We start from the raw sequence: 27,536 nt of genomic DNA on the forward strand, positions 1-27,536 counted from the left end.
GTACCTGGATGATCGTTGAACCTAGAGAGAGGAAGGACGTCAGTGTAGTCGTCTGAAGATCGTGTTAGGAAAGGAGTGGGGAAGTGCATACAATATCAACACGATATACATGTCAATCTGTCTGTGCATCGGACAACGATCTTCATCATCCATCTTCATCATCCCTCTTCATCATCGTATCGACCCATCACATCAAAACAATCAAATCAAAGTCTTACATCGTCAAGCCGAACGTGTCCTGTTCTTCTTATAGCGCTTTGTGCTCTTTGAGAAAGAGAAGTCGCCCGTTAGCTCGAAATTTTAGCTTATCCTTGACAATCCAATCCAAACATCCCTTATGGAGCTTTCAGTCCGGCATATTCAAGTACAGGACTTAAAATGAAGGAAAGAAAGTCGACTGATAGAGCGGCTTCCATCTCATCCACATTCTCAATGTCTATCTCACCCCTATCGCGGTTCACCTCATCCACGACACAACCTGCACTCGAGGAGCTCAAGTTGTCCAACATTCTAAATGGCGAGACATGTCCTCCTATATCATTTATTGATTTTGCAACCTTCGTAGCGAACAAGGAGTTTACGACCGAGAACCTGCTGTTCATACTTTGGTACAGGAGTTACAAAACTAGGTTTGATAAATTGGAATCGAAGGAAAAAGAAAGTATACCCATACCTAGTAACAGACTGGGTGATAGATTCGATCCTTATGGATATTTAGATCGACCAGTGGACGAACAGAATTCCAAAACGGATCAGCAACAGCAACACCAGGAAGCACCGGTACTTTTCAGTGAACCGTTCAGAAGTAGGAGTGCGTCATCTTCGAATAAACAAGTTCAAATTGCCCAACATCAACATCAACAGCAGAATTGTCCACATCCAACCTCAACATGCTATTGCGCTGATAACAATAGACCCGCGTCGAACTGTCGACGGACCAGTAGGTTATTGTCTATAACTCATTCGTTGTTGGGTTCAAGACGTCCATCGTCCACTTCACACTCCCACGAGAATAGCCCCTTACGATCGATCTTACATCAAAAACCCTATCCACCTTTACCACCTGCCGGAACAGTGTTTGCTGAACCTTCCCAACAACCGATGAGGGAAGAAGTTCAGAGAGCCTTTGCAACGTTTTTGAGGAAAGGAGGAAGTAGAGAATTGAGTGTAAGTGATGAACTGAGGGAATACACAAAACTTTGTTTGGCCAAGAGTACGGCACCGGAAGTTGTGAGTTTTCGTCAATCGATGCTATTTCTCAGCTTCTGTTCACCTTTCACAGCTTCTGTTAACCTTTTACTGATTGAAATCTGGCTCAACTACACAGTTTCTACCCCTGTACGAAGAGATATACCATACCGTCGAGACCCAGAGTTTACCTCATTTCCTCCAACATGCCAGGAGCAACATCAATCGTCCGAAACAAGTCTTCTGGTATGTCCATTAATTTGCACTATCTCTCCGTACTAATCAAATGACACATGCTCTTTCGTAGGTATATGGTCGGTGCCGCAGATTTCGCATTCGGAGCAGTGATATACCTCCTTCTCACTCTACTTCTTCCTGCCCATCCTTTCGGTCATCGAGCTTGGCGGTTGTTCTCAATCATCTTCGTCGCCTTTGGAGCCATGCAGGCTTACTCTGCCTACCGGGGATTCTGCTCTCAAGTATGGGGAAGATCTCACCGACAGGTCAGACCTTGGGAAATGGATGATCTAGATGACGAAGAGACATTAGTAGAAAGTACAGCTGGTAACGAATCGGAGCTAAAAAATGAGTCGTATCTCGTTGAACCGGTACCTTCCATCAACCGCAAAGAAATACTCATCAGTCTACCGGATGAAGTTCGACCATTAGCTGATTTAGGTGGGACTGCCAGTATACCTTCAGAGGAAGGCGAAGATCTGATGATCAAGGAGGAAGGTGTAAGCTCATTCTCGAAATCCGATTCGATCACCGTCGCTTTACCCGTTTTAGAAGATAAGGCCATGGTTACCCTTATGGAGAATGACAAAGAGATGACGGAGGCTGAGAAGAGACAGTCTGAGATTAGAAGATCAACTGTCAAAGTGCCAACCGCATCTGAGGCTTTCCCCATTGCAGACGATATGTATGCCGGTATGGTCTCGTCGAATGCTTATAGAACGAATACCAAATCAATCAGGGTGGATACCAAAAGACAGAGAAAGGAGATATCACCTTTTATCACGGATGAACCGATTTTCCCTTCTTCTGCTTCATCCGTCAGAGGATCAATCACCAATTCAATTCCTCTAACACGTACGAAATCTCGGTTACACTCTATGACCAGTCAAAGAGCGAATAAGGAGATATCCAATATCCTCTTGAAACTCAGACGATCAACGGTAGATTCGCCCGAAGATGAATACCTAGATCCACTAGCTTCGACATCATCTCCTTCCACGAGGAACCATAAATTGAGATCTAGGAGATTAAGCAGAAAGGAACGAAAGGAAAAGCCAAAGATATTTGGTCCAGAGAAGCTGGTTGAGGATCCACGGATCAAGAGGGTATATAGTGAGATCAAAAGAGATATATTGATTGTAGGTAGTTTGGTAGCTTCTGTTTGGATCGTACTCTGCTTGGCGGTTCCTTGTGCTGGATTGGCTTCGTAAGATTCAAGATTTGTGTGTATATCGTGTACCGTCAATGTCATATTATACTGTAAAATTAGTAGTATCTCATTCTCACACATATATATAGTATGCTATTCGGCTAGGATCATATGCATACATGGCTCAGGTCTCGAGAAGCTGTAATCCTATCCATGCTCAGCAAACACTAGCTCTTCATCACTCAGCATTGCAGCCACAGACCAAAACCACGCACATTACGTAATGCAATCTGAGCTACGTCACTCAATCGATAATCCTCGAGAGATGATCAATGAATGGTACAGTATGTGATCTCTCACCCTCATCCTGTTGATCTCAGCCATGGTTACTGGCCAGTCCAGTCACAGATAGGAAGATATAGCTGCTATAGACCTAGTCCGCGAGATGAGCCTACCGAATGACCCCTCTGATCATCCTGATCGTACACTGAAGGTACTAACATTCAACGTTTGGTGAGTCTTCAATCGAGGCTCCTTCCCGTCCTCGCGCTGGTGCAAGATCAGGGATTGATTTGTTATCACTTACAGGGGACTGGCGATAGTATCTAAAGATCGACAAGTCAGGATCAAAGCAATAGCGGAGTATCTGGCATCTTCAAATTACGATATAGTGTGTTTACAGGAATTATGGGTATATAAGGACTTTGAAATTGTCAGAGAGAAGGTTAGGAGGAATTTACCGTTCTCTAGATTCTTTCATACGTGAGTCATACCTTTCTACTCCCTACTACCTATTCACTTCTTACTCTTCGCAACGGTCCAAGGTTATAGGAGCAATAGGACTAATATATATACCTGATCGCCATAGCGGTGCCCTCGGTTCGGGCTTAGCCATCTTCACTCGATTCCCCCTCATCTCAGCTCAGGCATTACCATACTCCCTCTCCGGCTCACCTGCACAGGCCTTCGCTGGTGATTTCTTCGTCAAGAAAGCTGCTGCGAACATAGTGATCATACATCCTATACTGGGAGAAGTTGAAATTTGGAATACCCATGCGAGTCCGATTGATAGCCATCTTCAACAATGCTAGTAATCAATTGCGAAGAAACAAGCTGATCTTATCTCTTATGCTTTATCAGATGCACGCCGCAGGAGAACATCCACCAGATACTAGACAAGCACATAGGATAGCTCAGTCATGGCAATTGGCCAATGCGATTAAGAATGGGGCTGCAAAAGGAAGGTATATATTGGCGGTAAGTACATACATCCTACGACATCATTTCTCCTGCCGCAAGACTGGTGGTATTGAACTCTCCGTGCGAAATGTATAGATGGGCGACTTCAATTCCCAGCCATGGTCAATCCCTATCGCCATGTTGAAAAATCACGGAAATTTGACCGACTCCTTCGAATCAGTAACGAAAACTGCCAATATGGATCTATCACCTCAACCGACACCAGAAGAAGCACTCAAATCATACGGTATGACATGCGATTCACCACTAAATACGTACTCAGCTGGGAAACCTATACCTGGCAACGTACTAGGGAAGGGAGGCAAGAGATTGGATTATATCTTCTTTAGACAGCCGGCTATAGCTAGACGAAGACCACTTGTCTGGGGATATAGGGATGAAGAAAACGAAAGCGAAGCTGATAAGACTAACGGAGGTGAGGGTGCGGACGAAGTTGAATTAGGTGATTTCACGGGGAAAGGTCATATGGAAGTTGGAAAACCCATCACAGCGTCAATTGCAAAAGCACCGAAATTGAAATGTATCAATTCGGAAGTGATCTTGACTGGCTTGGTACCTGGTCAATCATTCTCTTACTCAGACCATTTCGCATTATTCTCTACGTTCACTATAGACGATCCACCTTCCCAACCACCCCAACAAAAACAGCAGAATCAGCAGAATCAACAGACCACATCGACTTCATCTTCCGATAATTCATTTACCCCTTTAGTCCCCCTGATTACCGAGCCTGAACAGATAAATCCTACAACCACGACATTCGCGCAGCCTTCGCCTGAATCGCCCAATGTCAACTATGCCCCTTCTTCACCGCGCACATCGACTTCTTCAACAGCTGCCATGACAGCCAAGAGCAATACTGTCAGATCAGCATTGGACGTTTTGAGGTTGTACACGAGAATATCAAATAGGACGTCGAACTTTCACCTGAAAACATGTCTGGGATCGTTGATAGCTCTGATAGCGTTGACGATAGGCTCAGCATGGCAGCCTAAATCATGGTTGCAACCTATCTTCACCCTCGTAGGTGGGTTGCTAGGTGCATCGACGGCGACCTTCTTGTATACCGGTTTCGTCTGGGGTAGATGGGAGCAGGGGTTACTGGTGGAAGTCACTGAGGAGATGGAATTGGAACTGAGAGTCGCCGAGATGGAAGAGAGGATCAATACGAGTGCATGATCATAGCATATGGATGATGGTATACGATGATTGCATGTATGGTGTTGTGTATCACCAGTGAGCATACTGATCTGAACGATGTTTTACGTAATTTGCCACCCTGGCACGCGATTGAGTTTGTCATGGTGCAGGAATGCAACAGATGTAAACAAAACAGTAAATCAGCATTCACTTTGTCATCATTGTCAACATGTTATAAACATCAGCAATCATATCTCATACATATCTCATACAAATCACAGTTATCTTGACGTTTTCTTGAACGATTGATCGACGGCTAAGTGGAGTGATCATACGACGAGACAAGATGTACAGAACACCACCGAAATTACCGCCCAGTCTGATGTTTCAGCAGGACGCAGAGACGCCTGGACCTACCAAAGCGAGAATCAATCATTTGCAGACGCAGGTCAGCGAGCTGGTAAGGAAGAATCAAGGACTAGAAGTGAGTCACGTCCTTCGATATGGAGCAATATGAGATCAAAAGTCGGTCGACTAATTTGTGTCTGTTTTGTTGTACTAGAGAAAGATACAAGCCGAAAAGAGTCTACACTCCACGACCGTCGTAGAGAAGACTGAAGAAGTGAATGAATTGAAAGTGAAATTGAAGGCCGCTCTGAAGGAGGTCGAAAGATGTAAAGCTGAAGGAGAAGGTATGAGGGATGAGCTACATCTGCACTCGATGGTTCAACAGCAGAAAGCTCTTCTAGCCTTGGCCCAAGAGCAAATACAGGTTGTTGAGTTGGAACAGAGGCTAGTCAACGCTGATAAAGCTAGAAGTGAGTGAACGAACATCTTTTTGATCGGATTGTGGATTCTCCGCTGACAGAAGTACCTGTGAATAGTCATGCGAGACCATAAAATATCGTTGTTCCAGGCGAAAGAGGATGATTTGTTAGCTGAGCTGAAAGAGAAGGATCTTCTGATATCCAAACTCGAGGTGAGCTACCCAGGACTCGTAGTATGACATACGGATATAATCAAGCTCAAATATTGGATTAGCATAAACTATCAAAGACGTCGGCCTTCCTCAATCAACTTCAAACTACCTCTTCCCAAAACAGCTCAAATGCCACCAAAGAGCTCGTTTCAACTCAAATGGAATTATCCTCCGCTAAATCCACTATCGGTTCCTTGGAAAATAAGATCGAAATACTGGAGACTAAAGTGAAGACCTTGAGAGAACGTGAAAAAGAAACCAAGAGTGAATTGGAAAGATGGCTGAAAGATGAGAAATCGAAGAATGGAAGTATGGAAAAGTCAAAGAAGGAATACATGACTCAGATAAGAAGCCTCAAAAGCGATTTATTAAAGAAAGAGGAGGAGCTAGAAGAGTTCGAAGAATTTAAGAGGTCTAGTAAAGAGAGGGAGAAAACTTTGAAGATGAGGTTGAAAGAGGCCAACGAGGAGAGAGACAGGTTGGTGGCCGTGGAAGAGGAATTGCAGGCTTTGAGGAGTAAGGTGAAAGATAAAGAGAAGAGTAGTCCGAGGAAAGCTAAGGAGAAGGAGAGAGTCAGAAAGGTACGTGCTTTTTGCCACTCTTTTCGTCGGTATGATCTCACTTTGAGAAGGTTACTGATATGTTGGTAACAATACTCAGGCAAGTCCGATCCAAGATGGGTCTTCGGATGAGGAAGTCGTACCCAAGAAGAAGACGAAGAAAGCTGAATCGGTAAGTGTGCCTGTGTACATGTGTAGAATCACAGACTCGTGACGCTGACTTGACCTCAATCGTCCATATCTCTCAGCTTGTTCGTCAGGCGAAACCCAAGACAAAACCTACCCCAGCTCCCATACCTTCACCCTCGGCGTCAGAGTCTGAATCAGAAACAGTCGTATCGAGATCCAAACCTGCTTCCAAACGCGCTAAATCACCTGTCAAATCAAAGAAAGTACCGCTGGAAACTTCAGATATCGAAAATCAGCCAACAACCAAGAGCAAAACTTATGCAGCGAAGAACGCGAAAGTGATCGATGTACCTGCGCCCGAATCTGAATCCGACCCCGAGCCTGAGATTACCACGAGTGCCGCTGCGGCTGTTGTGCCAAAGAAGAAAAAGAGGTTGTTGGGTGGGGTGAAATCGGCTTTTGAGTGGGATCCAATACTGGGCGTAAGTCCATCTGCTTTTCAAGGAACAGACACATACTGATAGTGTGTGCTCGCAGAGCGGTGATGGAGTGATACCGCTTGGTCTCAGTCCGATGAAACCTATAACAGGTAAAGCTTCAGGGACGATTCCGCGGGCTGGATTTTCTGTTTCCAATAGGTTGAATCGATTAACATGATTATCACATATAATGCTTGTTTGCATGTTGTATTTCTTGCATGATAATATCTTATAATATAGATCTTGGTGTATATGGCTCGAAAATCATTCTCTATCTGGGATCAGCCAAGTGCACAGCAGTGTGGAAATTGTAAGGTGAGGGCGAGGGACGGGAGGTGTGGGAAGGGAGGAGAAGGGAGAAGGGAGAAGGGAGAAGGGAGAAGGGAGAAGGGAGAAGGGAGAAGGGAGAAGGGAGAAGGGAGAAGGGAGAAGGGAAAGGAAGAAGGAAAGAAGAGACAGATGAGAAGAGACAGGAAAAGAAGAAAGGAGTCGGCCAATCTGAAGAGTCTTCCACGATGTCTCAAACGATCGCCCACCATTCCGGCGGACGGCGCACGGTAACAGCATCATCATATGTTCCTCCTTGATCCCTCTATTCATTCAACTCTGATACATCGATGGATATACAGATTATCGACAACTTCCAGCTAAAAATACCCCTACAAATCCCTCACATACGCTCAGAACACCGCCCAATATGTCGCGAACAGGTGCTTTAGACGACAGCGAGATCCAGACGGAGATGAACAAGATGGTGAGTTGGGGTTGAGCTGGAGCCAAGAATGAAAGAGATCACTTCCCTTTATCCTCGACTTGCCTTTGATGCGTTAACAGCGCCCTGTATATTGACGACTCATGGCATTGCTGGCTCAAGATGAAGCGAATGCGTACCATATAGATTGCTGATGGATGGTACGTTGGTTAGGTCGCGTTCATCTCCCAAGAGGCTAGGGAGAAAGCAAGGGAGATCCAAGTGAAAGCCGATGAAGAATTCGCTATTGAGAAGGTAAATCTCCTGTTCTCTCTTTGTGAACGATGGATGCTAATATCATCACTCGTGGGATGTATGATAGGCCAAGATAGTTAGGCAAGAATCATTAGCTATCGATTCTCAATACGAGAAGAAAAAGAAACAAGCTGAAGTAGGATGGAAGATCTCTCAATCTACCGCCATTAACAACTCTCGTATCAAGGTGCTCAGATCAAGAAATGATCATTTGGAATCTATCTTTGAAGAAGCCAATAAACAGGTTAAGGATTTGAGTGAAGGTGATAAGTATAAGCAAGCTGTGGAGAATCTGATTTTGGAGGTAAGGGAGAACGTCCGATCAACTGATGAACAGACACTACTTGCTCTTTTCGGCTTCAGTCTCTCCTCCTCCTGATCATATCTATCACCTATTGTCAATGGAAATGCATGATTTGATCCCTCCGACTTTCCTGACTACCGCAATGTAATTTCACACACCTTGATACTTCACACTGACATAATTTCCAACACACAGGTCCTCCTCAAACTCCTCTCTCCCACTATCACCATCACTCATCGACCCAAGGACGAAGACCTAATCAAGAAAACTTCAAACAGCGCATTGAAGCGATACAAGGAAATGTCAGGTCGAGAGACCAAGATCACCTTTGAGAAAGGGTTGAACGATAACAGTTCGGGAGGTGTGATTGGAAGTTCAATGAACGGTAAGATCAAGGTTGATAATACCTTGGAAGAGAGGTTGAAGATTTTGGAAGAGAAGGTGAGTTGGACCGAAATCTCTTTCTCTTCAATTGCTACTTTCTCTCTCTCTTACTTTACTTTACTTTACTTTAAAATGGGAACGAAGAGCTTGTCAGGGATTCTGAACTCTCACCTATGATTTCACGATCCCATTTCGCTTCATGTGGTCTTACCTTTCGAGACATCAACGCTAACTCTCCCATCTTCTTTCTCGCTTCATAGATGCTCCCTGAGCTCAGACACGATCTCTTCGGTGTGAATGAGAACAGAAAATTCTACACTGTGAGTTGACCATTACCTGGTTAGACAGACTATCATGATTGCTAACCCTGCATTTAACACTTTCAGTAAAACGAGAGTTAGAGCTTTCCTACTAAACCGTTATAGAATGATTCTGTCCTCTCGTACCATTAAACATGTATTGAAAAGTTGTCGATTGCAGATTTTGCTCAAATATACAGCATGTGCTGAAAGACGAGTCGTGAATATTGAGGTTCTGTCTTTGATTCCCAGACTGTACTGAGTATTGGCCAAGTGAGAACGTGAAGGTATGATTGCCCGAATGGACTTTTTAGCTTCAATCTGGTCTTTTCTCTTCCAACTTGAACCAGACTACAGAGCACCATGATTCACCTGAGCTAATTTACAGTGTACATGAGATTTTATGTATGGACTGGTACTAGTGTAGTTATACAAATTATATGGAGTGAGTTCTGATGTGAAACATGATGAGTGCTTTGTTTTCAATCTCTTCCATCTCCAACGATCAACTCCTCATGATCAGATTCTCTATATCCCCGTTCGTCTCTCAGCATATCGTCTTTGTCAAGCCAACCTCTCAATCTACCTAGCTACGGCCTATTGAACGATTCTGCATGTTCGGCATGTATTCTGTGACCTGCTCCTGGTCTACTGATCAATTCTTTCTCAGGCATACCCAATAACGATGCGCCCCTCTGAGCTCGCCATTTGTTAGATATGTTGATGACTATATCGTCGATTAATATGCTACGACATGATACGAAAACAGATCAGACCAGACCAATACCATCAGTCAGAGGTCGCGTCCATTCGCATTTTTCTGATGATGAATGACTTACCTGTAATTCTCGATGAACCTCTCTGATATTTCGTAATTGTTATGATCCAATACATCATCACCGTGCAATTCGAACTGTCAAAATGATCACGAGGTCAGCACGATTGCATCATTTGTTCGCTTTTTGGACAAGACCCCATAGCTCAGTCACAGAATTGAACTGACCTCTGCTAACATTGCACGGAATACTTCTACTAGATCATATCTCCCTGAGAATCATATCACAACTTTAGCAAAAAAAGAATACATGACCTATACGCAAATGAAATGTAGGGTATTGACTCACCCCTCAGTAAAATCATCCTATCCCTGATCGAGGGGAATAAAATTCCATCAATAGCGTGTTCATGAGGGATAGTCCGCTGTACCACCGTAGGTCGAAGTGAGGGCGGTAGATGATATTCATGATTCATCCTGAAGCTGTAACATCAGATTGATTATCAGCTCGTCGATCCCCTCCGACGCCACCAATTTTTGGAAAGGCTACGTACTTATTTAGATGATAGGTGATCAACTACACAATGATGTATCAAACCATTCATCAGCATCAACGGTGCATTTCACGTGTTCCATATGGTTATAAAGATTGACTCACCTGCATAGTCTCCATCTTCCTATCCGAGGGATCACCCTCTTCTATAATCCTCATCAATTGATCCTGCTGTCTCCTCCTTTCGGCAAGTTCAGCGGCAGTGACACCAGGTCCCTCAAGCGGGTTATCAGCATTGGTAATGGCCGTCACAGCTTCTCTCAACGTTTGGGATTTTTCTGGTCCGGTATGTGATAAGTCCGAAGATAAAACCGATTGATGTCCTCTGGCGTAATTTCCCTGTGAACCGATCCCACTCGGTGCCGGTCTAGGTCCAGCTAAGGAACTGATTGGGTTTTCGGCACTCCTGCCTATATCGCTTGACGACGCTGAGGAAGAAGTAGGTAGGTTCATAATCCCATTTGAAGGTCCGCTACCGCTGACTAATGGAATACCGAAGTCGCCAGTGCTTGAAAGCATCATAGGTGGAGTTGGACCAAATCCGAAATATCCACTTGAAGAAGATCCAATACCGGAACTGGAATTGCCTACACCAACATTTGGATTTGGTTTTTGATTCGAGGATGGACCATTGTTAGGATCCGCTTTGGGTGATCCACTACCTCCTAATCCAGTCGGCATGATATGATGAGCGTACCCGTGTTCTCGAGTATCCCCGACCAACGGACCACCTCCATTCCCATGTCCACCGCCAGTGTTGGGTCCGCCACTGGGGAACGCTCTAGGATCAAAGCTCTTTCTATCGTCTGTGACTGGAGGTGGTCTACTTCGTAGACTTGGTGGTGCATTATATCCCGCCGGATCATTCTCCGCTAACAACGTATCCAAATCCGGAAACAAGTAATGATAATTTTCATCTTGAGGTTGATCGAAAGTATAGAAGCTGGCAGGTAAAGTAGGTTCGCTGGATATCGATGGGTTCAAGGGAGTTGGTGTACCTGTAGCACTCCCATGTCCTGATTTGGCACCGGTACGATTCTCACTTGTCGCTCTTCCTTTTCCCTTATCTTTCTCTTTCTCAACAGTAGGACTGCTTTCGTCATCACGTTTCCTCTTGGTCGCACTTGCCCTTCTACGCGTCGCTCCGTATTTCATTCCCGGGTGAGCGGCCAGTTGCTCCTTGGATGCTTTGAGGTTTACGAATGCCTCGTACGCCGTATCGGTGTCGGAACGCGTGAGGATGGCATCTAGTCCGTCGGCTGATAGACCTAGTCGAGGAAGACATGATCCTAGACCTATTATGGTATAGCTTGGTATCAGCTGCAACTTCGCTCACGAGAATGTGTACGTTGTGCCAAGGACGATGTAGGGAAAGAGAGAAGGTAGACAGGGATTCAATACTCACCTTCACCTATGAATCCAGCCATATTCTTGACCATATTCCTTAAATCCTTATTCTCCTTCAACAGGTTTCTCACCAGTAATGTCATTAGTTCTATACGTTCTTCTTTATCACCGGATAATACTTCCACCCTAGCTTCTAGATCTCGTATCTACCAATAATTCGATGACGCGGCGTCAGAAAACCGTTTGTAGTCTCGATAAAACCACACAGAAGTTGGAAGGGAAATGAAAGGAGGATGTGGTCACTTACATATTGCTAAACAGTCACATCTCACATCAGTAACACATCTCTTCGCCAACATTCCAATCATGCGAGCGAGAAGTAGACATCGGCTTACCTGCTTACGCAACCTGAATTCTCTCTGAGCTATCCTATTCTGGGCTTTTCTCACTTGACTCGAGCTGTACATGCGAAAATAGTATTTCAAGGATCAACTTTATTAGCCAGCATGAATCTTTGCAGTCGAGGATAGACTGATGACTCACGAAGACCCTTTACCTCCTTCACCAGGATTATCATGATCTTCATGACCATCATCATCACCTCCGCTATCTTCCATCTGAATTTGTAAAATTAGATGGTACCGTATACGTCATCGGGATTTCCAATGTAAAGAGATCGATGGATTGATGTTATATATGGTACAAAATTCCAGTCAGCACGTATGGTCAAAAGCGATGAAATCATACAAAGCCAAAGAGAATGTTTGATGTATTCATACATCTATCTCTCCGCTCTCCCAATATTATGTAGGCTGGACATAATGTGCTCCCTCACCTCGAAATCCTCTCTTTCCTTACTTGGACCCGGCATCTTGCAAGATCCTTCTGATACCTCTCTACACTATAGCCAGATGGTTGAATGTATAGGTGAATATCCAATATACGGAGTCTGTATGAAGCTGGTTGTAACAATTGTAGTGTATTTCCGCTTGTTATGCGGTTGCAAACTTTGTTTTTTTTTTGTTTTCCTGCGCTTTTTTCGAAGATCGACCGACTGATGAGATAAACAAGAGGTGACACAGTGGTCTTATTTTAGGGTTTGACTAGTGAGTCCTTTATTGATATGTATCTCTATGACAAGGCTGATGATGCTGATTGAAATGATGTATCGAGTAGATCTGAGGCCAGGTGTGTTCAAAGCTAAATTTACTGAATCCACCCAATTGATCAATTGGTTTGTTTATTCGTCGTGATTCGGATCTCGAGCGGAGGGATATATCATCCCTTCTAATCTGATATTCGGACTATGGTGGAGGCTCTCGTGGAAAAATTTGAATCTAAAGATGCGTTGAGATGGAAACTGTCTCCTATAAGAAAAGGAGTATAGAGATAGCTGCAAAAGAAGTTTTTATCGTTTAAATCAAAATGCGAATGTAAATTTGAGGAATGTTACGAGACTAGTAAGATGTCGTCAAGTGGCGGTAAAGCCATCCCCTGATCCGTTATCGATAACTATCCTTTTCTCTTTTCTCGTTTCCCCGTTCATCCTTCGTTCTTGCTCGATTTGGGATCCGAGCACAAGGAAGTGGAACCAATCAGATTTACAGTTACAGTTCACGCGATGCAAGGATAAGGTAATTCCAAGTAGTGCAGGTGGTGTGTACTTACATGTTCTCACTTCGTACGCAAGTCGGCTTGATTAGTCAGCATCATGCGGCACCCATCCGGGCACATGTACAGAACATTCTTTCCAGCTGCTTGCAAGGTATGCACACCTAATTGAGCTCAACACGCCAAAGTTCAGACGTCGTAATTTCAGCATTGCGCAGCGCATTCCTGCAATGGACAAATCACATCACAATGAGATCGATGATACAAAATTATTGATCCCTCGACGGATCGCCATTCGATCCCCTCTTGAACCTCTCCATCTCATTCCTCGTAGGTAGAGCTACCGTCCGAGGACATGGTACAGCACCTTCATTGACTGATTGTCTTGAAGTCCAGCCAAGTAACCTAGACATCAACCATTCGGCTACACCTTCTCCGGGTAACGGTCGAATAGTTTCTACTTCATGGGAAGTTACAAGGCCAGAATAAGGAGAGAAAGTGTATAGGGAAGAAGTATGCCATTTTGCTTCCTGGAAACACACGAAGACATCAGCTATCACTCACGCAGGTGATGTCAGACAAGGACCCGGATGGTGTTGTTGGCCATGTTGCCAATGATGAGTGGTTGACTTAGAACATCACTCACCTTATGAGGCGGTAATCTCAAGGTACCATATACAGCGACCTGTACTCTGATCTGTTTCTGTCGATGGGACGGCACAGGTTTCTTCGCTAGTAGTGACGCGGATTTAGAATCTGATTGAACCACGTCGGATGGTGACGGTGAGAATGACATTCGTTCGAGATCAGATCGCAGATCCGTATGTAATGCTAGAGTAAAGCTCAACATGTGAGTCCCATGTACACGGTATCAAGGGTTGAATAGCCGTACAACAATAGTATTGAATGACGATAAGATGGATGGACAGGGGGCAGAGGAGACTCACCATGCATTCCACTTCTGGTCAGAGAGAAAGCCATCGAATAGCCGGATAACGAGGATATCTTTAAACATGATGTCAGCTCAAAACATATCATTCCGAGCACAATTTAAGCAAACGGCATTGAGAGGGCAAAAATCACTCACCTTGAGAGGTAACGGGGCAGGCAATGTCAATACCATATGCTTGCTGAATATATTCCGAGGGAACATGTTGGTAGAGTTCATTTCTGGGTCAAAGAATAAAGGAAGAGTCTCTTGGAGATGTAACATTGCTCGTGCTGAATAAGTGATGCCTTCAATCAGCATTAAGGTAATAGGCGACCGGATACAGGAAGAATACATCGTGCTCCACCTGAGACCCGATCTTTCATTCGAGTATTTACGGGTTCACGATTTGACTCACCTACTCTCATATCCCATTCAGCATCATCAACCTCTTCCTCCTCATCAGGCTGTCTTCCTTTCCCTTTACCATACTCTGGTAATTGAGCTTGATGTTTGCCTCCCCCGAGTCCGAGGTGGGGTAAGAAGAAGGGCACGGATGATGGTGATCTGGACGGTAGAAGCGACAAGCTACGGATTGAGATAGGATGGATACTTTTGAAAGCGGTCGTACGTAGAGGTGGGTGTGGAGGTAGTCGGGAAGAGGATGCTCGGCAGGCTCGAGGGATGGAAGGGAGGACCGACATTGCGGCGAGAATGGATTGATCGATTCTTCTGTTTGGGCTACAAGACACGGGAAAACGAGGGTGGTCGTGGTATGTAGGTTTTCTGGGCACGATGATCTGCGTTAATGGGTATGCTACAGTCTGAGGATGGTGATACAAGTAAGTATACAGGATGTGAGTCATGCAAAGAAGAGTGAGTGGTTTGGTTTTGAAAAATCAAAGGTTTTGCCGTAATGACATTTGTTTTTCTTTTCATCGCATTCCCATTCGGCAACATGCTGAATGCTGGCAACACCGTGGGAAGATCAGCCCATGGCTTATACAATCCACCCCTTTTAGCATCATCCCTTTCTCGGTGAAGACCGATCAGACCCGCCTGTGCCTGATCAAGGTCAATAACCGCGGCCGACCATCTCGGACTACTTTAGATGAAGATATGAAGATATAAATGAGTGAATCTGTCAAGTGGGTCATAATGTCAGTGAAGCAATCGAGATTCATGATCATCCATCTACCCTCATCGAGTCGATCAACTCACAACGACCATGGTCTCATGATCTGTATATAGTGTGTATCGCTCCCTAATCCAACAGTCTTCAAAAACCCTCGTCGACCTTACCAATTGTATATGAACAAGCCCTTCGTACTTGTACGGGATCGATGGTCAGACGAGCGAGCTAGATCATTGATCAGCGATAACGATGAAAGAAGGACCTGACCTTGAACTGGGTCAAATAGTCCAGGATGATAAGTCACGTCAAATATCAGGGCAAGAGTGTGTAGTAAATGGGAAGAGGAAAGATCGTAATGATCTGGAAGCCGAGCTAGAAGTCCAACCTGAACGACCTCTCGATGATCTTACCACTCAACCACCTCCCTTACAATCGGAATCAAGGTACGGTCCCAACAAACAAAACGAACTTGGTCCAACACCCACCTCACTATCTACAGTCGAAGCTCGAAGAGTGACGGCATCGTACCCCACCTCACCTGCCAATCCTCGAAATTGGACTGGCCGACGAAAAATGTTAATTACAATCACTCTCGCTTTGACGGGTTTCATATCGACAATGGGAAGTTCGATCGGGATTCCAGGGATGCACGCTGTAAGAGATGAGTTTGGAGTGGGTTTCAGAGTAGGGGTATTGATTCCTGGTGCATACGTATTGGGATTGGGGTGAGTGGTCGTTCCCAGTTACCGACAGCAGAAGGCGGGGGTTTGTCGTATCAAAGCTTGGAATTATCATCTCACTAGAATGAAGTATTATATTTGCTCACGACTTGACACGTAGTACCGGCCCATTCATCTTCGCTCCGATATCTGAATTGTACGGTCGACAAATCGCCTACACCTCTTCTCAGGTGACTTATTGTATATTCTTCCTAGGTACTGGGTTTTCGAATGAGTGAGTTGAACGCTTCCAATTTGCTTGTCGTATAGCTTATAGGTTCTTATTCATCCTTTTTACTCAGCATGGCCACTCTGATTGTACTCCGATTGTAAGTCTGATCTCAATCCTAATTCATATTGTCGAGCTCCGCTCATCTGATCAATCGGATTGGCATTCACTCTGTATAGCTTTTGTGGTGTTTTCGCGTCGGTACCGCCTTCCTTAGGTGTAGCTACATGTGCAGATGTAAGTCTGACGCAACCCCCACACGAAAAAGTCAAAGTAGCTTCTTATCGTACTGATCCGATCGACCGCTCCCTAGATGTATGAGCCTTCCCAGAGAGGTAAACCAATCTCGATATATGCATTGGGTCCTTTGGTATGTGAAGACCACCTTCCGATGAACTGATCGTTGCTTAACTTATTCCGATAAATCATGTATTGTAGTCAGGGCCTATCTTGGGTAACATGCTGGGCTACTGGTTGTTATATTTCGGTTGGAGATGGGCATATTACTTCATGACGATCTTATCGACACTCAATACGATCTTGTTGATTCTAGTGATGAGAGAGACTTATGCTCCGTGAGTCTGACCTGGCCGGAAAGCTTGTACCATTTTTCAAGAATGCGCGTTGACGAGCAACGCTGATGCTCTATTGTCAATAAAGTGTCATCCAAAAGATCTTAGTGTACGAATCTATTCACCATCCTTCATCAGCATCGCACACTGAAAATCGCTTCAACCCGATAAACTGGTTTCCTGACCTATCATGGATGCCAGCGATGGTATCTAAATCAGAGATGTTATCGGTCTATGGTAAAGCATTCTCTAGACCACCTAGATTGTTATTTACCAATCCTGTGGCATTTGCTTTTTCCATGTATTATGCTTATTTGTATGGTAAGTCAATGACAAGCATCCCATCCCATCCCATCCCATTTCTTAACTTAGGACTGCCAATGGCTGCTGACGATGTTTTATTTGATGTCAACAGGTCTGATCTACCTCTTCTTAACTACCATACCATTATTATTTGGTAGTCCGCCTTTCGCACAGAACGATCTGTTTTCTTACGGTTGGCCACAAGGTACTTTACCACTTTCGTATCTCGGACTAGGTAAGCTTTTCAATCAACAGTTAAATCTAAACCATCAATGATGAGATGATGGAAAAATCAAGAGCGCCATGACTGATATCTGTCTGACTGTTTGGTAGGACTCGGATTCTGCTCGGCCGCAATCGTAGCTGCAAATTGTCAAGATAGGATATACAGGTATCTTTCCAAACGGAATGGGGATAAAGGGCAACCTGAATATAGGGTGAGTTGGGTCATCAAGATAAACGCAGTACTTTGAAAACAAATTGTGAAAGTTGACTCCTGGTTGGGAAATTAGCTCGTCCTCACTCAGACTGGAATGATTATCATGCCTATCGGATTATTCATTTATGTAAGTTTCGAAGCGTCAGGACATGAAGAATAGCCAGAGTACGAGAAGCTGATAATCCCTCTAATTCTCTTCGACCGTTATACAGGGATGGACAGCGAATTCACATACCCATTGGATAGCACCGATCATTGGACAGTATCTTATTGGGATAGGTCTGGTTTTACCTTTCAACACTATACAGAACTTGTAAGTTGCATTTCAACCATGACTAATCACTTCGACAGGGCTCCGTGTAGTGTAACAGTCTTTGCTGATACAAGTCGATTTGATTGGATCAGTCTGGTAGATGCCTTTCATCCATATTCTGCAGCAGCCATCGCAGGAGCCACAGCGGTGAGTCATCAACAGCCCTAAGTTCGAGATGAAATCTCTAGAAGAGCTGATGTAGGAATCCAATCACATAGGCCCGATCGATCGTAGCTTGTATCCTACCGTTGTTCGCCACAGAGATGTTCGTAAAGCTGGATTGGGGTTGGGGAAATACTCTGTTAGCTTGTGTTGCGATTCTGGGCGTACCATGTCCTTTTGTTGTGAGTCTTTTCTTATCCGATGACACTTAGTGTCCATACTCAACGTGTAGCTGATCTGGTCAATCTGATTCGTAGATGTTTTTGTGTGGAAAGAGGTTGAGAGAAAGATATGCTTTTCAAGGATAATATGATAAAATACAATATAGAGTCATAATGTGGTGTGGTTTTCAAGGATTATATCGGATTAGGAATAGTCAAATAGATCGATAGATAAATCAGGTAGTCAGTGTGTAACATCATAATAATCTGTAACCAATAAGCTAGCATATGCAAAATATCCATTTAGTCAATTCGCATGTATAGTTTAACCCTTTCCGATATCCGATAGATTTGTTACATCCACTATTTGATGAAACCCCTTCCTCATGTTTGATGATACAAATAGATGTACCAGAACGATACGGTCTTGAAACAAATCCATTTTAATCAGCTTGTGCGATAATAGATATCATATCGATCTCTAAGGCTGATCAACTGGATTCCAAGAACACGCTCCCTTGGCACCTTCGTCTAACCCGTCTAAAGCTTTCATATCTTCTTCAGTCAATTCGAAATCATACACATCCGCGTTGGACTTGATTCGAGAGGGAGTAACGGATTTAGGTAATGGGATGTACCTGTATTTGGGATCAAGATTGAGCGACAATGGACCGATTATAGTGTTAGTGGGTTATGGATTGACTTACCCTTTCTGTAAACTCCATCTGATCAAAACTTGAGCTACTTCCTTCTCATATTTCTTTGCCAACCCCACCAACACCGGATTCTCATATCGTTTTGGATCCGCTCTTATCAATGGTGAATAAGCCTGAACGGCAATTCCATTCTCTCCGCAGTATTTGACGATCTCACGTTGTTGACAGAATGGATGAAGTTCAATTTGGTTGATGGATGGTTTAGGAGATGGAAGGGATTTAAGATGATTTACTCCGCTATCACATCAAGACATGTCAGCACATCGTGACTTCTTGAAATATAGTTGTACGTATACATAATTATGTGTTTGAAAGGAAAGTTTCCTGTCTGAAGGAAGAGTAGTCCGTCACTTACAAATTACTGACTCCTATATCTCTTATCCAACCTTCCTTCTGAGCTTTCACCAAAGCCTCCCAATTGTTCTTTCTACCTTCCTCACCACCAAACGGAGCGTGAATCAACATCAGATCGATGTACGGTTGATCAGACCCTGTCCTGTCAATCTTCTTCAACGAGTTCTTCAGAATGTCATACACCGACGAAGAAGGATGGACAGTATGGGCAGGCATGTATTTGGTTGTGAGGAAGATTGATGATCGAGGGATGTCAGTTTGGAGGACTGCTCTGCCTACGACTATGCATTGAGAAGAAACATCAGTTATCTTGTCTTATTTTGTCTTGCACACGGCAAATTTACCATCTTCGTTGTGATACGCTTGAGCACTGTCGACTATACATTCATCCCATCTGATCAGCTACAACGATATACGAGGTACCGAGAGAAAAGCCGATATACTATGCCTATAACCAGCTTTGATAGCTTCTTTCACACCATTCTCACATTCCTTGGATCGAGCTTGATACACCCCATATCCCAACTGAGGGATGGAGTGTCCACTGGCAAGCTTGATACTTGAATCGATCGAGAGTGGCATTTTCATAGGTGATTTTGTATGAGCTCGAGGTGTTCGTCGGAGAAATTGTAAGTTGTCGGCAGTTCAGATGAGATGCTGTTCAGTCACTATATATAGCTTTCGACCGGTTCGGTGATGCGATAAAATGCCTCAACCTCGGTGGTGGTTCAGTCAACACTTGCTCATCGTCACAAGTCATCGATCTCATAATGTCCCAAACAGATGGAGAACCAAAGTGGAGGTCGGATTGCTACCCTCATGCCACATAGTGGGATAAATGATCATAAACTCTTCTTGCATCAACTCGTTCCCTGATTTGATCCCGTCACTCCGTTCCTGTCGCCACCATCTCATGCCATTCACCTTTCAATGTCGTTGACACAAATCAAGTAAACCCACTGAACAAGAAACTCGACTTTCCTCTCATCATCAACCCCCAACCACCATCTCAACACCATGTCTGGCCGACGAGCTGCAGACGGCACTGCTTACGGTCAGCCCGACCCCAAGCGGGCCAAGGTCAACACCCCTGCTCCTGCTCCACCGCCGGGAGCACCATTGGACATGGCCGCCATCCGAGCTCAAATAGCCGCCAGAAAGGCTCAGTTGGAAGCTGCTGCTGCCGCTTCTCGATCAACTCCACCTGTCGTTGGTCCAGCTTCTGGATCAGCCTCACCTGCTCCTGCTCCGGGTCCAGCAGCTTTACCTCCCAGGCCAGCGATGGACGCCTCGGTAGCTGATAGGTTAGCAGCTGCCAAAGCTCGAATTGAAGCTCTCAACGCCAGAGCCGCCAACCCCTACTTATCTGGTTCAGGAGCTATACCCAAACCTTCCTCCGAATCGCAACCATCCGCCTCATCATCTTCGACAAGCGGTCAACCGGGAGTTAGTAGTATTGCATTACATCCTTTGTTAATGGGTCAATCTCAAGCGCAACAGCAGGAAGTAGAGAAGAATGAAAAGAAAGCTATGAGAGATAGGTACAAGACTATGGCACCCAAGTTTACCTCTGTAAAAGCGAATGCTGCTGTAGCTTCCACTTCCACTTCTAACAGAGCTTTACCTGCCGCTCCCGTTCTCAATCCCTATGCGACCACACCTACACCTAGCGGATCTGGAACTCCCGTACCCGATGAGGAGAGGGCACCGATCAGAAGAAGTAAGAAATTACAATTCTCTCGAGCTGGTAAATACGTTGCGCAGGGTGATGCATTGAGGAATGAACAGAAGATGGAAGCGCTCAGACAGAGGATAGCAGAAGCTAGTAGGAAGGCAGGGCTGGATAGTGAATTTGATACTCTGGAAAGGAGTTTGAAGGTGAGTCTGGTGTCTATCTTATTTACCATATTATTGTTTGTAAAGTGTACACTGTACAAAATGCTGATGTCTTACTTTCATATTTTGAAGAGACAACCACCACCTGACGTCGAATGGTGGGACAAGGCGATCCTCCCTGAAGGAAAGGGATATGAAGATCTTGAAGATGCCGTTCAATTCATGACTACTCATCAAGATTCACTCATCACTCATCTGATCCAACATCCTATACCTATTCCTGCTCCCAGTGACAAGAAGCAGCCAGAAAGAGGGCTGATGTTGACGAAGAAAGAACAGAAGAAAATGAGAAGACAGAGAAGACAAGCTGAATTGGAAGATAAGAGAGATAGACAAAAGATGGGATTGTTACCTCCTGATCCACCCAAGGTCAGATTAGCCAACCTGATGAAAGTTCTCACGTCCGATGCGGTTCAGGATCCAACGAAGGTAGAAGCGAAAGTGAGGAAGGAAGTGGCTCAAAGAGCAAATAAGCATGAGAGAGACAATCAAGAGAGAAAATTGACGGCGGAACAGAGGAAAGAAAAGGAGTATAATGCTTTGGTGGCTAGAGAGAGGAAAGGTATTCACGGTGCGGTATTCAAGTGAGTGGTTTCCCATCTTACTGAATAAACACAATTCACTTCGACCGACTGACTCGGTCCTTTTACGTAGGGTCAAATACCTCACCAATGGTCGACACCGATTCAAGATCCGTGAAACTGCCAAATCCGACTTGCTATCAGGAGTATGCATATTCCATCCTAAGTTCGCTTTGGTCCTTGTAGAAGGAGTTGATAAGTCGATCAAACATTATAAGAAATTGTTATTGAATCGAATTGACTGGACAGAAGAAGCTAGACCACTGAATGATAATGAACATGAAAATGAGGAAGATGAAGATGATGACCGTCCCAAAACGAATGGAGGCAATGGTGATGGTGAAGGGCCGGAAAGCTTGGAAGATAACAAATGTGAATTGATCTGGGAAGGTGAAGTGCCCGAGAGGACGTTTAGACTTTTCAGAGCTAGACATGCTGAGACGGATACGAAAGCTAAGGAATGGCTGACACCGAAATGGGAGGGAATGTGGGATTTGGCCAAGAGGTGGGTATGGGAAGGTGAGGAGTAGGAGTGGCAGTGGGAGTAGTAAGTTATACATGTATACGAAGAGAGATAGTAGTGACAAGAATCAAAACCATGCATTCATTGTAACATTGTACATGAACCTGTTAACAGTGCCACTCGTATGGCAAGTAATCATCTTGAACCCTATTCGCTGCTGAGGAGCAGATCATTGAAATTTGATTCCGTCGTCCGAGTTGAAGTGCTTCTTTCTACGAGTTGGGAGTGGTTACATGCTAGACTTTATGCTCTTTCGCAATTGAGCAATCATCAATCAAAGATCCTACTATCCTATAAGCACACGGCGCACAGTCTCTCGCATCGCTCATCATCACTCCGACCTCCTCATACAAATCATACAAGATGACAACGATCCCTTCCAGATTAGCCAAGTTGACCACAACAGTCGGATCATGGGAAGAGGCCAGGAAGGCTTCTATAGTAGCTTACAGGGCATGGTATCGATCTGTGAGTGTTTGTATGTTGTATTGTGCAAGTAAGGGAAGGAGGAGTGAGATGAATAGAGTGAATGAGGAAGATGAGTGCGGGAGGGTTGATCTGGGGTTTTGAGTGTGTAAAGAATGTATAGATGAAGGAAACCTTTAGATTCCACTTATTCTCTAATCTAACAACACAACAACATGCTAATGTTAATACTTTGGATTGGTAAAATAGGCCCCAGATATCGTCCAGCTTTACGCCCTCAACGTATCCCCCTCATTGGTCCGATTGAAGTTCAGACAAGATTTCGAGAGGAATAGGGATACGATAACTGATTTGTCGGTGATGAACGTCATGTTGTTGAAGAACCAACAGGAGTATCAAGAGACGATGAACGCTTGGAAACAAGAGGTGAGTGTTTGAGTGGACGTTGTATCTCTTTGATGAAGCAGACAGGTTAAAGGGGAATGAGAAGAAGAAGTGCAAGAGTGACGGTAGGCGCAGGTGAAATATGAGATGAGAACATATAGGATCAAAAGGGGAGAAGAGGGAAGGGATAGACAGGAGGTGGTATCCGCTGGGGAGAGAATGGCAAAGAGTGGTACGTGATGCGGGATGCGGGAAACGACGGAAAAAATGGACTGGATAAGGTAGAAAGATATCAAAGATTGCGGAAAATCCACTGCAAGCAGTATCATCCAGCATGTGCTCCTTCGTCTCTCATACGATTCCTGCTGCTCAGCCAAACTCTTCTCACACGCTCTTCTTTCGCTGACCATTCCGTTCATCATTTATTCTATGATCTCCAGCCCCACGTAATGCAATGGTTCAAACGATACGACGACCCAGCCCCACCCAAGACTTTCCTCGAGAAATTCTACGCAAGTAGAGATGATCCCGCTCAAGTATCTTCCTTCTAAAGTGCTAGTCATGAATATGTATCAGGAGAAAATGAAAAAACAAAGGTAGATACATAGAATGATATGCATTCATCTTATACCCTCACAGTCGAACATATACAACATGTACTAATACAGATTCCCGCTTCTAACTTTCTGGTGAAGTTCAATTATGTCTCACGATCAATCCCGTGTTCTACATATCATCAGGTATATCCAACCTCGCCAACTCCTCATCATCTACTACCCCATCATAATCATCCATGACGAAATCAACATCCACATCCACATCATCTTCTACCGCGTTACGATGATTTTTACCTAAAGATTGTTTGAGCTCCAGTTCCGCTTTTTCAGCATCTTCTCTATCTTGCAATTGTCTTCTCTCGATATCTTCCAATGTCCATAGACTGATTCCAGTCTGAGTATGATCAAAAGGTTGAGAAATCTGTCTAATGAATTTCTTGGCCAGCGATATAGCCACATCGGTAGATAAGTTGGAATGAGCTTCAGTTATATAGGCGTTTATCCATTTAGGTAATTTCGCTCGTTTGTCTTGTCTTGCAAATCGCTAAATATCAAAGTGATAAAGAAAGTCAACAAACCAAAAAGAATGATTCGATATCCAATTATGGCAGACGGTGACCCACCTTATCAGCAAACACCATCAAACCCCAATCAGTTTTACCTCTCAATACTCTTCCTACACACTGAGCAGCATGTCTCATAGCATCGAAAGTTAGATAATCGTTCTCTCTGATCCTGTGATTATCTCTCAGGAATTCTAATCTAGCTTTGAGTATACGCGATTCGGTATATTGATACGGTATTCTATATCATAAACGTAGCGATTATTAGCCTTAACTCTTCCAGTGTTGCCCAAGTACTTAGCCAACTCACCCAAACATTATCACCGCTCTTCCATAATTATGATCGAAATCTATCCCTTCCGACACTTTACCTCGAGCTACCGAAAGCATCACAGCCCCTCTACCATTGTTACATGCTTCTCTATAGTTCCTCAGGGCAATGGACGTCTCCATAGCATCGGGCGTTTCGACAAATAGTAATTTATGTTTCCATACTTCACTCAAGATACCCTATAGCCAAACATCAGTACTAAAGGTCTGCACAATGAATGTGAAAGTGGAGATTGTTAACCCTGTTGACCCACCATATCGTACCAAGCGGAAACTATACTTTCCATATACAGATAACTAGGGAAGAATGCCACCACACCGTCCGGGACAGTTTTGGCCATATCAATGAGGATACTACCGAAATTCCTGACCACCGCAGGATCGTTTCGCACTTCGAACCTCGATGATATTGGTACTTGATCTGATCCTCTTGTAATTACCATAGGCAAGAACGCGTTTCTCGTCAGAGTCATAGGATAGGATTGTTCGGTCACTGGTCGGAATTGTAGGATCTTGGGATACATATCGAGAGGCGAGATGGTTCCCGATGTAATGACTACTGATGAGAACCGCTCGAACACCGGCGCAATAGCTAATGATGGATCGAGACATCTACGATTAGATCTGTCAGTCAGGCGGTCACGCGATAAGTGCAATACTGTTAACTCACGTGAAGTGGAATATTGGATTCGGCACTGTAGCATGTTCCGTCTCATATGGTTCTAAGATGAGTAAGAAGCCCTTCTCATACGTCGCCACCAGAGTACCGAACGATGCTACTTTCTGTAACGAGTAATGCTCGTCGATATTTGTTAATTCCAGAGTTCGCACAAGCGATGTCAGACGTTCCGCAGCGAACCTATTCAACACGATCAGACCCGACTTTTGGAGCAGTACAATGTATAGCTTACTTCAATGGACGCTTCTCAATATATGTAATCTCCTTCAAATGCGCCAAGAAACTCTGTGGTGTTTCCGCAACAACATGTAACACTCTCATTCTCGTCTAAAAGTCAACATTCCCATCAGCTGTCTTCTCATCGTTGCAAATTCACCAACTTACCTTCAGGTACTCTATAAACCTCTTTAAGAAAGCAATAAAGTGTTCTGCCTTCCGTATATTTCCCGGTACGGCTTCATCCAGCATATCCTTCGATAATACCGGACTAACAAGCATATCTTCATCTTCACGCTTTTCGTTGGCTTCTTGTAGTCCTTCTACCAATTTCTTATACTCATCTTCCAATTTCTGCGAATCCGTTTCTTTGATCCTGAACACACGGGTCATGCTTATTAGCTGTACTGCATTGTCTGAGAATGGCGGGTCTTAGCTATACTCACTCTGCAATCTTATCGCTTATCTTGTTGACACTTCTAGCTGCAGAATCCAACATCGGCCTAGTCAAGTCGATCGACAAAGATTCGATGCAGACATTATCTACATATTATGTCAGAATTCAGCTGTATCGAGGTCGACCGATGTACAGAAAGCCGCCTACCTATATTGTGCGCTTCATCAAAAACCACTATACTCTCTTTGCTCATTTCCGCAGATACCTGTTCAGCGACTTTCGGATCTAAAAGATAATGAAACGAATAAATCACGACGTCCAAAAAAGGTAACTATATAATCACAATGATCAGTTGTCTATACTTTTCCAGGTAGGGTTGGGAGAAATACTGTTCAACTGACCATTCTACGTATAGTAAAATAAGGACAAACTCCTTTTTCTTTCCCGTACTTCTTCACATCGTCAATAGTGTATATGCCGGGTGGTATTAGATTTCCGGTTTCGTAATTGTTCAGTTCCTGATTTCATCACAACAATCCAAACCAAATCAATCAGCCTACTCCTACGATCCTCATTCATCCAAACTCAAACTCACCTCATGATAACTACACAGAGGTACACTACCAGGATTCGCCCTCCCTTTCTCACAAGCAAACGCTGAAGTCAAATCACGACATCTCGAATCGACGATTTTCCCTTTTTTCTCTTTGCTCACCTGTCAGCCAATCATAAACGCAACATCAGTACCCTCTTCAGCAGTACCGAGGCCTGGCAGAAGGGAGAAGGGTATGAGCTCACTTCGGGATGTAAACATAAATTCCTTCTACTAGTCAAACCCAATCCCCTAAATTCCCCATCATTCGCACCCATTTCCGCTCGATATTCCATCAATCTCTTCAACTCCGCCAAAGCCTTCTCAATCTCGGGTACAGTACGTGAACAATATATCAACTTTCTTTTCGTAGGGTAGAACTACATGCATCAAGGTCAATAAGACATGATCAAGCGGAGTCTGTGATGAGATCTCCTCACCTGCATGTACGACACGATTAGGGATAAGAGGGAAACAGTCTTGCCTGTTCCGGAAGGCATTTCCAATACACAGTGGCCCTAGATAAGATATGATAGTAACAGGTCAGCTGAATGACATGGCTTAGGGATTTCAAGCTGACTCACACCAGCATCGAGGGTTGTTTTTAAATCAGCCATGTAAGAGTATTGTTCTGCAATTTTTGACCAGAAATATGTGAGCTGGTTTGCTTCTATATGGTTCAAAGTGCGATTAGCTTACCTGGGTATAGACTATTCAGATACAAAGCCATGTCATCAGTGCTGATTCGCATATCCCAGACGGAGTGAGTCAAGTAGTCAAAGCCCAACTCACCGATCATAAGGAAACAAGACGGGCAAATCGCCCAACATGAACTTCATCCTGAGATGAGTCTTCTGCCAATTTGCCTGATTCCCGCTGGGATATGGATTGCCGCTGTGTCTGAGCCACCTATTATATTTTCTACCTCTGTCTCACAGCTCGTATAGCTGTAGCCTGTGA

General features: G+C 44.3%; 11 protein-coding genes across 11 annotated transcripts; 7 read left to right on the forward strand and 4 right to left on the reverse strand.

Moving 5' to 3' along the window:
• Positions 1–378: 378 nt before the first annotated feature.
• I203_101209 (uncharacterized protein) lies at positions 379–2,636 on the forward strand (the record flags this gene model as incomplete). Its single annotated transcript, XM_019146162.2, has 3 exons — positions 379–1,230; positions 1,328–1,434; positions 1,496–2,636. 3 exons carry the CDS (start codon positions 379–381, stop codon positions 2,634–2,636), a joined length of 2,100 nt encoding a protein of 699 aa, XP_019004721.2.
• A 384-nt stretch (positions 2,637–3,020) lies between these two features.
• Positions 3,021–5,014, forward strand: I203_101210 (uncharacterized protein; the record flags this gene model as incomplete). The annotated part of the gene is made up of 5 exons (XM_065516841.1): positions 3,021–3,088; positions 3,164–3,337; positions 3,444–3,630; positions 3,716–3,832; positions 3,911–5,014. 5 exons carry the CDS (start codon positions 3,021–3,023, stop codon positions 5,012–5,014), a joined length of 1,650 nt encoding a protein of 549 aa, XP_065373659.1.
• A 307-nt stretch (positions 5,015–5,321) lies between these two features.
• On the forward strand, positions 5,322–7,300 carry I203_101211 (uncharacterized protein; the record flags this gene model as incomplete). Its single annotated transcript, XM_019146164.1, has 7 exons — positions 5,322–5,459; positions 5,538–5,793; positions 5,860–5,954; positions 6,017–6,535; positions 6,615–6,686; positions 6,763–7,125; positions 7,181–7,300. The coding sequence occupies 7 exons, from the start codon at positions 5,322–5,324 to the stop codon at positions 7,298–7,300; spliced, it is 1,563 nt and encodes a 520-aa protein (XP_019004723.1).
• Positions 7,301–7,819: 519 nt separating this feature from the next.
• Positions 7,820–9,145, forward strand: I203_101212 (uncharacterized protein; the record flags this gene model as incomplete). Its single annotated transcript, XM_019146165.2, has 5 exons — positions 7,820–7,876; positions 8,048–8,128; positions 8,196–8,432; positions 8,628–8,873; positions 9,077–9,145. 5 exons carry the CDS (start codon positions 7,820–7,822, stop codon positions 9,143–9,145), a joined length of 690 nt encoding a protein of 229 aa, XP_019004724.2.
• Positions 9,146–9,705: 560 nt separating this feature from the next.
• Positions 9,706–12,407, reverse strand: I203_101213 (uncharacterized protein; the record flags this gene model as incomplete). Its single annotated transcript, XM_065516842.1, has 9 exons — positions 9,706–9,862; positions 9,955–10,028; positions 10,119–10,162; positions 10,240–10,373; positions 10,445–10,467; positions 10,549–11,738; positions 11,849–11,996; positions 12,186–12,249; positions 12,334–12,407. The coding sequence occupies 9 exons, from the start codon at positions 12,405–12,407 to the stop codon at positions 9,706–9,708; spliced, it is 1,908 nt and encodes a 635-aa protein (XP_065373660.1).
• A 1,263-nt stretch (positions 12,408–13,670) lies between these two features.
• I203_101214 (uncharacterized protein) lies at positions 13,671–15,033 on the reverse strand (the record flags this gene model as incomplete). The annotated part of the gene is made up of 5 exons (XM_019146167.1): positions 13,671–13,931; positions 14,048–14,232; positions 14,349–14,406; positions 14,489–14,622; positions 14,748–15,033. 5 exons carry the CDS (start codon positions 15,031–15,033, stop codon positions 13,671–13,673), a joined length of 924 nt encoding a protein of 307 aa, XP_019004726.1.
• Positions 15,034–15,713: 680 nt separating this feature from the next.
• I203_101215 (uncharacterized protein) lies at positions 15,714–18,509 on the forward strand (the record flags this gene model as incomplete). Its single annotated transcript, XM_019146168.1, has 14 exons — positions 15,714–16,189; positions 16,305–16,418; positions 16,486–16,512; positions 16,592–16,649; positions 16,726–16,782; positions 16,851–16,987; positions 17,073–17,305; positions 17,400–17,522; positions 17,621–17,724; positions 17,800–17,853; positions 17,939–18,039; positions 18,132–18,186; positions 18,258–18,383; positions 18,459–18,509. The coding sequence occupies 14 exons, from the start codon at positions 15,714–15,716 to the stop codon at positions 18,507–18,509; spliced, it is 1,716 nt and encodes a 571-aa protein (XP_019004727.1).
• A 334-nt stretch (positions 18,510–18,843) lies between these two features.
• Positions 18,844–20,014, reverse strand: I203_101216 (uncharacterized protein; the record flags this gene model as incomplete). The annotated part of the gene is made up of 5 exons (XM_019146169.1): positions 18,844–19,000; positions 19,070–19,315; positions 19,434–19,713; positions 19,777–19,809; positions 19,876–20,014. 5 exons carry the CDS (start codon positions 20,012–20,014, stop codon positions 18,844–18,846), a joined length of 855 nt encoding a protein of 284 aa, XP_019004728.1.
• A 435-nt stretch (positions 20,015–20,449) lies between these two features.
• Positions 20,450–22,439, forward strand: I203_101217 (uncharacterized protein; the record flags this gene model as incomplete). Its single annotated transcript, XM_019146170.1, has 3 exons — positions 20,450–21,310; positions 21,401–21,912; positions 21,983–22,439. 3 exons carry the CDS (start codon positions 20,450–20,452, stop codon positions 22,437–22,439), a joined length of 1,830 nt encoding a protein of 609 aa, XP_019004729.1.
• Positions 22,440–22,795: 356 nt separating this feature from the next.
• On the forward strand, positions 22,796–23,793 carry I203_101218 (uncharacterized protein; the record flags this gene model as incomplete). The annotated part of the gene is made up of 3 exons (XM_019146171.1): positions 22,796–22,900; positions 23,108–23,284; positions 23,683–23,793. The coding sequence occupies 3 exons, from the start codon at positions 22,796–22,798 to the stop codon at positions 23,791–23,793; spliced, it is 393 nt and encodes a 130-aa protein (XP_019004730.1).
• Positions 23,794–23,968: 175 nt separating this feature from the next.
• Positions 23,969–27,193, reverse strand: I203_101219 (uncharacterized protein; the record flags this gene model as incomplete). Its single annotated transcript, XM_019146172.2, has 14 exons — positions 23,969–24,343; positions 24,423–24,603; positions 24,673–24,872; positions 24,947–25,304; positions 25,363–25,551; positions 25,604–25,698; positions 25,756–25,963; positions 26,034–26,130; positions 26,192–26,315; positions 26,386–26,502; positions 26,580–26,699; positions 26,783–26,956; positions 27,017–27,094; positions 27,161–27,193. 14 exons carry the CDS (start codon positions 27,191–27,193, stop codon positions 23,969–23,971), a joined length of 2,349 nt encoding a protein of 782 aa, XP_019004731.2.
• Between the last annotated feature and the right edge of the window lie 343 nt (positions 27,194–27,536).

Source organism: Kwoniella mangroviensis, assembly GCF_000507465.2.
Source record: "Kwoniella mangroviensis CBS 8507 chromosome 1 map unlocalized Ctg01, whole genome shotgun sequence".
Classification (NCBI taxonomy): domain Eukaryota; kingdom Fungi; phylum Basidiomycota; class Tremellomycetes; order Tremellales; family Cryptococcaceae; genus Kwoniella; species Kwoniella mangrovensis.